Here is a 12,296-nt window from a genome sequence, read left to right as displayed (position 1 = left end):
GACCATTGCCTTATACAAGGGGATAATCACCTCCTTATCCCTGCTAGAAAAATTCCTGTATATCATTGACAAGACACCATGAGCTACTCTTGCAGACCATCTGCACTGCTCAGAAAACTTCATATCTGCCTGCACAATTACCCCTAGGTCCTTTTCATTCTCTACCACTGTCCGTGTAGTACCACAGAGTTTATACGTTACTCTGGGGTTACTGCTTCCCATATGTAGTGCTTTAGATTTGTCAATGTTAAACTTCATTTGCCACCTCTCAGCCCATCTGCTCAACTTTTCTAGATCCTATTGCAGCAGCATACTGTCATTAGTGCCCTTGACAACCGTGCCAACCTTCGTATCATCTGCAAACTTGGACATTAAGCTTGATATACCATCATCAATATCATTTATAAATACAGAAAACAACAATGGACCCAACACTGAGCCCTGAGGGGGCTCCACTAAAAACATTAGTCCACAATGAGCAGTGACCATTGATTACCACTCTGTCTTCTCCCACTCAACCATACTTTATCCATAGCAACAATTTGCCTCCAATGCCACACTGCTCCAATCGGTTCAGCAGTCTTCCATTTGAAACGGTATCAAAAGCCTTTCTAAGATCCAAATATATTATATCAAAGTTATTCCCTGCATCCAGTTCCTTTATGACCACATCATAGTATCCAATCAAATTGGTCAGGCAAGACTTTCCCTTAACAAAACCATGCTGTTTCTGAGCTATAACTGAAGTCTTGTCTAGATGATCCTGCAGTGCTTCTTTTACAAGTGCCTCCATTAATTTTCCTGGAACAGAAATTAAACTAACAGGTCTATAATTACTTGTGTCACCCTTTGATTCTCCTTTGTGAATTGGGGTCACATTTGCACATCTCCAGTCGATGGGTACCTCCCCTGAGTCCAAAGAAACTCTCATAATTATGGCTAAGGGTTTGCTTACTTCCTCTGCCTCCTCCTCTAATATAACTGGATAGATCCTACCCCAAGTGCCTTTATGTTTTCAACAGTTTCTCCTCCACTTTCCTCTCAGTTATTACAAAATCATCTAGCTCACTGTCAGAGTTCAATATGCCTCTGGCATTCCCCTCCCTAAATAACTCCTCATGTGTGAATGCAGATGCAAAATACTCATTTAGTTTGTTAGCCACCTGAGCAGGATCATCAACAGTTGAACCATCAATATCCAGTGGACCCATCTGATTCATCCCTTTACTTCTAGAGTTTACATATGTAAAGAATTCTTTGCTGTTTTTCTTTGCATCCTTTGCCAAAGATTTCTCATAATCTGCCTTTGCCTGCCAAATCTCCTTTGTGTCTTGATTACAGACCAGCTTATATCTATAATAAGCTTCCATGTCACCCATTAATTTATATGTATCCCATGCATTTTTCTTCTCTGCCATATGTCTCATTAGTTCATCTGACATCCATTTAGGCCTAAACCTTGAGCAATATTTCTTAGTTGGTGCGTAAAGCCTAGTAGCTTCCAAGATTAATTCTCTGAATGCTTCCCATTTTGAATTTGCTGTTGGTAACATCATCATCAGTTGGTCCCACCATATAGAATTTAACTACTGTCTTAGACCACCATAGTTGCCTTTACGAAAGCAAAAACCCTTCCCTTTATCCCTAATGGTAGTCATCTCTGAGTAAATCGCACTTTAGTACACTGTGATCACTGCCACCTAGTGGTTCCTTTATCTGCAGATTCTTAATACATGAAGAATCACTACTAATAATCAGGATCAAGAGTATTACTCCCTTTAGTTGCCTCCCAAACATGCTGATGTAGAAAACAATCATCCAATAAATCCACAAAAGCCTTGCTAGTGTGTGAGTGACCAACAAATTCCAGTCAATATCTGCGAAATTGAAATCCCCATTATGAGACTCTCTGATTTACTGGCCCACTCTATTTCCCTGTGCAGTTCCTTATTATACTCAGAGTCATTGCACCAACACACTCCTACTCTCAATTTTCATCTCCCAATGCTTATGTCACACCAAACTGACTCGACACTGCACTGTCCAGCAATGTCGACTGGCTTCGGTTCCTTGGATTTTATGTGTTTCTTAACTAATAGCATAACCCCTCCTCCCTTCCTATCCTATTTATCCTTTCTGTACACATTGTATTCCCCAAATTCCAGTTCTGTATTCCTTATATCTGTGTGACACCACATCTCTGATATAGACACCACATCTCTGATATCCCAATAATATCTGCCTTTGATGTTGTGAGCAATACCTCAAATTCATCAAATTTATTTACCAAACTCCTAGCATTGGTGTACACGCAAGTATACATGCACCTGTTCCTATTCTTAGCTACCCTAACACAACCCATGTGTTTACTTGTACCGCAATGACTCCCAGCAGTCTCTGAAATACCCTGCAGTACTAGTACCCCCCCAAGCTAAGCAGTTTTCCGACCCACCTAACACTGCCTCGATAGCATCAGCAAACATCCTTGCACCCTTTCTATTTAAGTGTATCCCATCCCAGTAGAAGCAGTCTCTCCTGTTAACAAGTACAGACCAGGCTGAAAAAAATTCTACCCCTTGAGCCTTGCACAATCCTTCCAGGGCCGAATTGATCGACAAGGCTCTCAATCATATACTCCCTCCTATCGTGTCTGGGCATAATTGCATGCAGACACTTTCAAATTCAACCCTTGGCTAGATCATGTCCTGTTCCAGAAAGCCTACAAACATTTCACACATTGCACATTTTTTTTAGGCTGTGATGTGTTAGAGAACTGCCCCCTTCAGTTCTCCTTCAAGCCACAGCACTCTGGCTACTTTGTACATGTTGCTTTTCTGCTCTAGTCTGGGGTGTGGTTTCTGTTTAAATACAACTTAATTAATTAACAATGAAAATTAATGTTAATAAATTTAATTGATTTATTGACAATACTACACTAAGCTAATGCAGTGATACATATTACACTATTTAGTTTTATGTTACACCTTACACTATCAAGTTCGAGATATACACTATACTGTAACAATCACAATGTTAAATTAGTTAAATCATTAGCTAAATACAAAAGATAGATGCCCAGAAATTGGTTAAAACCTTCAATCTACTTATTTATTACAATTAAAACTATTATTCTTCTGCACTATTGGTTACGTACTACGATATTTGCATCAAAACAGTGATATAATAGCAGTATGAGTAGAGATTTATAACTTACAAAATCTCTAGCTAAATTAAAAAAAAATAAGCTAACAAATGCTACTAAGCCTATTTAAAATATTTGTAAAATGCAATTTAATATGTTAATTAATCAAAAATACGTAAAAATTTCAAAAAATTTATCAGTTTGCAGAAGCCCAAAGTTTTCGCTACGTCAAAGCTACGTCTTCGTACTTAGTCTCATTCCCAGTGTTCCAAAAAAGCAAATTTAAAAGTTTCTCAGTAAACCATGCCATATGAAAGTAGATTCACATTATAATGAAATAAGGTTTTATATAAAACTATATGCAAAATAAAATTTAACAGGAAGTATAATATTCCATAATGCATAGCAAACACAAACCTTAAATTTAGCTGCCAGCAGCTGTGATGCATTTGGTCTGTTCTCATGAAAAGGACCAATGAGCTCATCACAAATAACATTTTCACTAAACAGAACTGATGGTGCCACGTAAGAATAACCCTGTAAGAAAAAAGCAAATTTAAAAGTATCTGTAAACAATGCCATATTTAAAATATTATAAGCATAATACACTGAGCTGGCTTTGCAGTGGAGACACCCTCTTGTGTAGGATTGTTTGTTTGGTTTTTATTGGCGCATTAGCAACTAAGGCTATAATGCGCCATCCCTCTTGTGTAGGAATAGACTGGTTTGTGATGCTGGTGAAGGATCAAAGCTGGACAGCTGATATACGATTGTAGTTCACACGTGGTGATCAGTTTTTGAGTGTCGGCAAGGAAGAATGGGTTGGTGTCAACTGTTGGTGAGGACAAGACATGCAGGTGCCAATATCTCAACAACAACCAACGTGGTTAAGTGCTCCTGTTCTGTGGTGTCACGTCTTCTGTGATACTGTGTCTCATAACACAGCACAATCGCTTAGCTAACTGCTCGGTACAGCATAGAAATATCAAGACCAATATCCACATGAACTGTGCACTAGACATTAGCTCGTATAGGCAATGGCAGCTGATGGCCATCACAGGTACCCATGATCTCTGCAATTCACAAGAAACTGCAGCATATATGGGCACATCAGTGCCAACATTTTACCACCAACATGCAGGAATCTGTTGTCTGGTCTGGTGAAGTCAGTTTCCAACTCTATCATGCTGACATGCATATCTGCATTTGGAAAAATGCAACATGAAGCCCTGAACCTGATGCACTGCTGGTGTTCAGCAGACTGGAGGCAGTGGTGTTATGGTTTGGGTAGCATGCCCTGGGTCCTCTGATCACTGTTAATCAATGGCTCAATGGGAATTGTCTACCTTTCTATAGTTACCATAGTTACCAACCAAGTACACCCATTCATGATGACAGTGTATCCAGACAATTCTGGTGTCTATCACCAAGACAATGCACTATTCCACAAGGCCCAGCAGGTTTCTAAATAGTTTCTAGAACATGAAATGAATTCTCCATATTCCCATCTCGCTCAATCTCAACCCACGTTTGAGACCAACTGTAAAAGGACATTCGATGCTATGACAATAAATCTGACAATGTGCAGGAATTACTAGACACACTGTGCAACACATCGGTAGCACTACCACAGGACACCCTGCAACAATTTGAAGTTCCATATACAAGCAGTATTATGAGCAAAAGGTGGCCTCATGAGGTATTAAGCAGGCATTGTTAATGCAAAGCCAACTTAGTGTATATCTTTATTCATAAATTAAAACTTAGGAAATCAAATTTAGTAAAATCAGTAACATTTTCCTCTGATGTGAATCAAAGGAGAGTGATTTATTCATTAATGGCAGATAAGTACTAATAAATCAGAGAAAAAATTATGGCAATGATAAAATAAATGAAAAAAAAAAAAAAAAGTACACTTCAGAAAACTCTTATACCTGGATGGACAGGTCTGACAAAGATAAAGTTCTGCAATTTCACACTGATGAGAATAAGGTGAAAACTGCATGAGCCCAAGGATCCATCCTGCCAGGTGTCAACAGTGCAGGCTGATAGCAGCAGTGTAATGGTGGTGCACAGTGGTCTCCTTGACAGCAATGGAGCAACAATTACATTAACATTAGTAGAGGCATATGATGCAGGAAAGCAAGCTTATGCAGCATCAACCAAAAAAAAAAAAAAACTTCCATTTCACCCCTCTGTTCGTTCAGTATACCTGTCCAACTGAGCCTTAAATTTATTTAGGCTATCAACGTCCACAACAAGGGATGGAAGTCTATTCCACCAACCAACTACCTGCAGGCTAAAAGCAAATTTCCGCACAGCTATCCTACATCTGTCTTTCCTCAATCTGAATTTATGCCCTCTCAGGTGATTATTCTGAGCAAGAGGAAGAATACTATCGGCATTGAGCATGCTCAAACCATTCAAGGCTTTGTACACCTCTATCAGATTACCTCGCCAGTACCTAGTCTCCAGACACTGTAATTTGCAAAACTGTCCGAGCTATAACTGAAGTCTTGTCTAGATGATCCTGCAGTGCTTCTTTAACCAGTGCCTCCATTAATTTTCCTGGAACAGAAGTTAAACTCACAGGGTCTACAATTACTTGTGTCAGCCTTTGATCCTCCTTTGTGAATTGGGGTCACATTTGCACATCTCCAGTCTATGGGTACCTCCCCTGAGTCCAAGGAAGCTCTCGTAATTATCGCAAAGGTTTTGCTTACTTCCTTTGCTACCTCCTTTAATATAACTGGATAGATCCCATCCACCCAGGTGCCTTTCTTGTGTTTATCTTCAACAATTTTTCCTCCACTTTACTCTCATTTATTACAAGATTATTTAGCTTACTGCCAGTGTTTACTTCATCTACGGCATTCCCCTTCCTGAATAAATCCTCATGTGTGAATGTAGATGCAAAATATTGATTTAGTTTGTTAGCTACTTGAGCAGGATCATGAACAGTTGAACCATCGATATCAAGTGGACCAATCTGATTCATCCCCTTCCTTCTAGAGTTTACATAAGTAAAGAACTCTTTGCTGTTTTTCTTTGCATCCTTTGCCAAAGATTTCTCGTAATCTGCCTTCATCTGCCAAAACTCCTTTGTAACTTGGTTGCAGATCAGCTTATATCTATCATAGGCTTCTGTGTCACATGTTAATTTATATGTATCCCATGCATTTTTCTTCTCTGCCACATGTCTCATTAGTTCATCTGACATCCATTTAGGCCTAAACCTTGAACAATATTTCTTAGTTGGTATGTAAAGCCTAGTAGCTTCCAAGATAATTTCTTTGTATGCTTACCATTTTGAATTTGCTGTTGGTAACATCTTTTTTTTTTTTTCTTTTTTTTTTGATTTGGTAGTTGTTGGCGCATCGGCTTCTGTGGCCATATTGCACCTCCGAAGGTTTTTGCAGTACTTTGATCCAAGCCCGAGGCGGGAATCGAACCCGCGACCTTTGGGTTGCCGGGCAGGTACTTTACCCACTCGGCTAGCCCGGTCGGCGTTGGTAACATCATCAGTTGGTCCCACTGTATAGAATTTAAATACAGTCTAAGACCATAGTAGTCATGTTTATGAAAGCAAAAACCCTTCCCTTTACCCCTGATGGTAGTTACCTCTGAGTAAATCCCACTTCAGCACACAGTGATCACTGCCACCTAGTGATTCCTTTATCTGCAGATTCTTAATGCATGAAGAATCACTACTGATAATCAGATCAAAAGTATTACTCCCTGTAGTTGCCTCCTGAACATGCTGATGTAGAAAACAATCATCCAATAAATCCACAAAAGCCTTGCTAGTATGTAAGTGACCAACCCACAAATTCTAGTCAATATCTGGGAAATTAAAATCCCCCATTATAAGACTCTGATTTACTGGCCCACTCTTATTTCCCTGTACAGTTTCTTATTATACTCATCAGAGTCATTAGGCCTATAGCACATTCCTACTCTCAATTTTGATCTCCCAGTGCTTATTTCTCCCAATGCTCAACACTGCACTGTCCAGCGATGTCGACTGGCTTCACTTCCTTGGATTTTATGTTTTTCCTAACTAATAGCATAACCTCTCCTCCCTTCCTATTCTGTCTATCCTTTCTGTAGACGTTGTACTCCCCAAATTCCAGTTCTGCATTCCTTATATCTGTGTGACACCACATCTCTGATATCCCAACAATATCTGCCTTTGATGTTTTGAGCAATACCTCAAATTCATCAAATTTATTTACCAAACTTCTAGCATTGGTGTACACGCAAGTATACAAGCACCTGTTCCTATTCTTAGCTACCCTAACACAACCCATGTGTTTACTTGTACCCCAATGACTCCCAGCAGTCTCTGAAATATCCTGCATCTTATTTTCCAAGCTGCTGCTCATTCCAATAGAAGCAGTGCAAGAATCACCTTCACCTCTGCCAGTGGCTACTGTTAATCTATTAGTCCTTGTATCTCCCCAAGTTAGCAGTTTTCCGACCCACCTAACACTGCCTCGATAGCATCAGCAAATATTCTTGCACCTTTTCTATTTAAGTGTATCCCATCCCTGTAGAAGCAGTCTCTCCTGTTAAGAACTACAGACCAGGCTGAAAAAAATTCTACCCCTTAAGCCTTGCACAATCTTTCCAGGGCCGAATTGATCGACAAGACTCTCATCATATACTTCCTCCTATCGTGCCTGGGCAGAATTGCAGACACTTTCAAATTCAACCCTAATTCACAGCTTTTTTTCAACAGTGACCTGTACTTGTTAAGTAATTCTGCCGGTCTCCTATGCTACAGATTATCTGGAAATCATTTCTGACCAAGTGTATCCCTTCATGGCTGCAGTGTATCCATCTGCGAATGGGTACACTACAAGGCGATAATTGTACAGAATTAGTTTTGGAAACATGAGTGTGAAATCAGCCTACTGCAGTGGCTGAATTGACTTTCACTGAACACCTGTGGGATAAGATGGAATGAGCTGTTGTAGTAGACATCTACAACCATCCAAAAACTGTGGGAAGCAATTGAGTCAATATGGACCTCAACCCCATAGCATGCTTTCGATATCTCATTGAATCCAAGCTATGATGAATCTGGGTTATTTTGAGAACAAAAGGACAAAGACCTATTTGCTATAAGGTAGGTGAATCTAATAAAGTGGCCACTTAGATTATGTATACATGATTTTATAATTGCATTTGAACCGATGTAATTCATTTTCTGAATTGTTAGGATTTTTAAGTGGCTTGATTTTCTCTAGTTCTTTTGCAAAAGGAACAAAGAAAATTAAGCTGCATCAAAACAACCACTGTCAGAATAACCAGCCTAAAATGATAACTTGAACAGAATAACCAGACAAACAGTTCTTTTTATTAAATTGTTCATTGTATTAATGAGATTGTCACAGTACTCTATTTTCTTAAATATCCCTCACTTTTTTTCCTAAAGAAAGGGAACCAAAAATATGGATGTGCAGCATATTTTGAATTTAATATGACGCTCAAGATTTCTCTTCAGGCCTGCCTGATTGGTGAATAAAAAAAATATTTTTTAATTAACTTTGACATTTTTACTAATTGTTTTTGTACATGTCTGTGGCTACAGCCTAAAAGAAGTATTTTGTTCATTACTGATAACTATTAAAATGTGACTTGAAATGCTATGTGGCATAAGAAGTTCTTTCAGAAATTAACGTTTATGTTTTCTATCAATGCTAGCAATGATTCATTCAAATCTAGTTCATGTGATTTTGGAAGTAACTGGCATAGATAAACAGCACCTCAATATTGTTTACTTACCCTTGCCAGAAATTGCTTGCCCACTTTGTGCAGCTCAAGGTTTAAGTTTGGCACATTTTACTAGTGAATGTAATCTGTTAGATATTATATATATGAGGTGTGGCTATTAAATAATTAGACTGTCGTAATAAAATAAATATAATGAAATATTTCATACCTCACAAATTATCTCTTTCAAAATAATTGCCTTGGGCTTTCTCACATTGTTCTATACATTTTTTCCAAGCATAGAAACATTTATGGAAGTCATCTTCTCTAAGCCCTTTTAACACTTCTTTTTTTTTTTTTTTTTTTCTGAATGTCTTCATGAACTAAAAATGGGTTCGCTTAAGCACATTTTTCAAAAGGGAAGGGATAAAAGTCACAAGGGACTAGGTTTGGGACTAGGGTGCATGTTCACACACAGGAATTTGTTTTTTGCCCAGAAACTAGCGAAGAGAGTGTGTTGTGTGCTGGAGCATTCACCCATCCTTCCCAATTCAAGTCTTTTCCTTTGAATTTTTTCATGCAGCTTTGTCAGAACTTCAATGTAGTATGTTTGATTGGTAGTCTGATTTGGTGGGATGTATTCAGCCATAATTCCTTTAATATCGAAGAAAACAAGAAGCGTGGGCTTTATTTTTGATTTTGATATTCTTGCTTTTTTTTGGTCTGGGGGATTGTGTTGTCTTCCATTGCATTGACTGTTTTTATTTTCAGGATTGTACTGGAACAGCCAACTTCATTGCAAGTAATTACATTACTCAGAAAGTCTGGATCTTCTTCAATATTTTTCAAAAAATTTTCAAACTTGGAGTCTTCTCATTTTTTGACCTTCATTCAAATTTTGGCTCCATCTTGACACACTTTTCTCATGCCTAAATTTTCAGTAAAATTTATCTAACTTTTCCATAATGAGTTCATAAAGCTTCTTATTAAAGAAATTTTTCACTTAATTAAACTCTTAGTTGAGGCCAACTATATTACCTTTCAAGACAAAGTATAGAAATAAATTTTTGGTTTGCCTATGGGATTGAGCTTGAGCAGCTTAATATCAGAGGTATATCTCTCAAGTAACTAGCATATACATTTGATGCCTTTTGTACCCCGTATCACATACTATGGGAAGTATTTGGACAATTTTCTAGTTATTACTCATAGTAGTGCTATGAGCATACTCATAGCATATACATTTGATGCCTTTTGTACCCCGTATCACATACTATGGGAAGTATTTGGACAATTTTCTAGTTATTACTCATAGTAGTGCTATCCAAGACATTTTACATTCGTTTACTAATATTTATTCTAGACTCAAATTAACATTGGATACAAAGGCATTAAATTTTCTAAATTTCACGCTTACTCGGGACTCTAATAAAATCCAATTTAACATCTATCGTAAACCTACAAACACCGGAATGCTTCTACATTATAACAGCTATCACCCGTTCTCCTACAAGAGATCTATTATCTTTAATCGATTTCTAAATGCCTATAAATATTCAACGACAGAATCTGCTTTGGGCTCAGAAATACAAATATTAACCAGCAGATTCTTAAACAGGGGTTATCCCCTTGGTAGAATAAACCAAATTAGGGTACAAGCTAGGGCCAGGATACAAAATACTACATCAACCAACAATCGTAATATTAAAAAATACTTTATTGCTGTCCCATATGTTGAAAAGTGGCACAAACAGCTTAACAGATTCTTTAAAGATACCGAATTTAAAATTGTGGCCAGGCCAATACGGAAACTACACACCATACTGAAAAATTACTCTGTCCTTTCCTCGTTTGCAACACAAAAAAATGGCCTGGTATACTACATTTCTTGCGGAGATTGCAACTCATCATTACCAAGGTTCTACGTGTTTTCCTTTTAATTTTTGTGTTAATCAACATGCGACCTCTGTTTGTACTTCTCGTTCAGCAGCGTCAGAATTAGCCTTTCATGCCGTTAACGAAAAACATACTTTTTCATTAAACGAGGCTAAAATACTTAGTGTCCAACATAATTATAACAAAAACTGTCGAAATTAAATTACATGAGAATTCTGTTAATGTTCGCTGGCCATTTCTAATCTCCGATTCGTGGGCTTTTACGCACATGCACAAAGACAAATAATCCCTATTTAAGTTTCATGCTCACTCCTATTTGGTAATTTTTCATTCCTGTGATTACGACATACGATCGAAAAGCATTGTCAGTTTCAGGAAGGGAAATCGTTTTGCAATTTTTTCATTAAATTTCTTTAAATTAACTTATTTAATTTTTAATTGCGTTAGATTGATTTTCAATTGTGTTCATTTGATTTTTAATTATTTTTAACTGTGTTCAATTGATTTTTAATTATTTTTTACTGTAATGTAAGATTTGCAATTTTTTCGTTTTAATTGCTGGAGAGTATCATACGGAAGTGTTCTATGTATTTTATTGAGGTAAACTTCTCTTATTATTTTACAAATACTGATATCAAGCATAGAACGTATTGAGCATTAGCTCTAGTTCATACTATAAAAAAATATTTTTTTATGCCATTCAAAACACACAAGTTCTTGACATAGCATCTTCTTCATACATAAACTTGACATAAAAACTCAATTTTCAGCTGGTGTTTTCTTTCGTTTTGTTAAAAATCTGATGTTGATTCAATGATTGATTCTTTTGTCTCATTTTTCCAACAAATTGCAAAATCACAAGATAAAGAAAACCTGTCTCATTGCAAAGCAAATGAGCATGTTGGAATGCAACTTGGCAGACAACTAGGGAAAGGTTCAGGGTGAAGTGCTCTGCCTTTGTTTTACTTTGTTTTTCTATTTCTGTTAAACATGTTCTGTTAAACATGAGTATTAAAGGCATGGGGTTATGATCTTTTACAGTTAATGAAAAACTGAAAATTCAACAGAAAGCTGGAAATTGTGTTGCTGGTAGAAAATTGGGTATTTGAGAAAAATTGTATTATATTTATTTATTTTATTATATCATACAATACAATGAAAAAAGTCAGCATATTAAAAAAGTTAATTAGTCTATACATTATACCATAATAGCAAGTTGTGGGATACACTTCTGTGTGGTCTCCAAGTGGCATACTGTGGTAATCCTTAATGCCAGTTTGAAGACATCCTATTGACAGTATTAGATGAATTACCAGGCGCATTTCATTCCACGTTCAACTCCTGCAGGCTCTATTCCTTTTAAATGATTCTGACAAATTTACAAAATAAAGAGTGGTATGCTCGAACAAGTTAAAAAAGCCCTGTATCATCCTTCAACAGCATTATTAGCCTCAGCTTGACCTTTAACAACTGCCCAATGACAATTCCACATTGTGAATGGAAATTTCAGAGCCCATGGTTTACCTCACTTTTTGGCCTC

The 12,296-nt window shown here is 37.3% G+C and overlaps 1 protein-coding gene across 2 annotated transcripts in view; it reads right to left on the bottom strand.

Annotated features, from left to right (window-relative positions):
* Positions 1-12,296, bottom strand: part of LOC150081915 (ribosomal protein S6 kinase alpha-5-like) — a 624,627-nt gene that overhangs the window by 87,188 nt on the left and 525,143 nt on the right. For both annotated transcript variants that reach the window (XM_090379821.1, XM_090379820.1), the window contains exon 10: positions 3,560-3,679. In XM_090379821.1, coding sequence (XP_090235947.1) covers positions 3,560-3,679 — 120 coding nt within the window. The remainder of the gene's footprint in view (positions 1-3,559; positions 3,680-12,296) is intronic.

This window comes from Mastigoproctus giganteus, chromosome 8 (genome assembly GCF_048544385.1).
Source record: "Mastigoproctus giganteus isolate SK-2022 chromosome 8, ASM4854438v1, whole genome shotgun sequence".
Taxonomy (NCBI): Eukaryota; Metazoa; Arthropoda; class Arachnida; order Uropygi; family Thelyphonidae; genus Mastigoproctus; species Mastigoproctus giganteus.
This window is presented reverse-complemented; position numbering and strand designations above follow the sequence as displayed.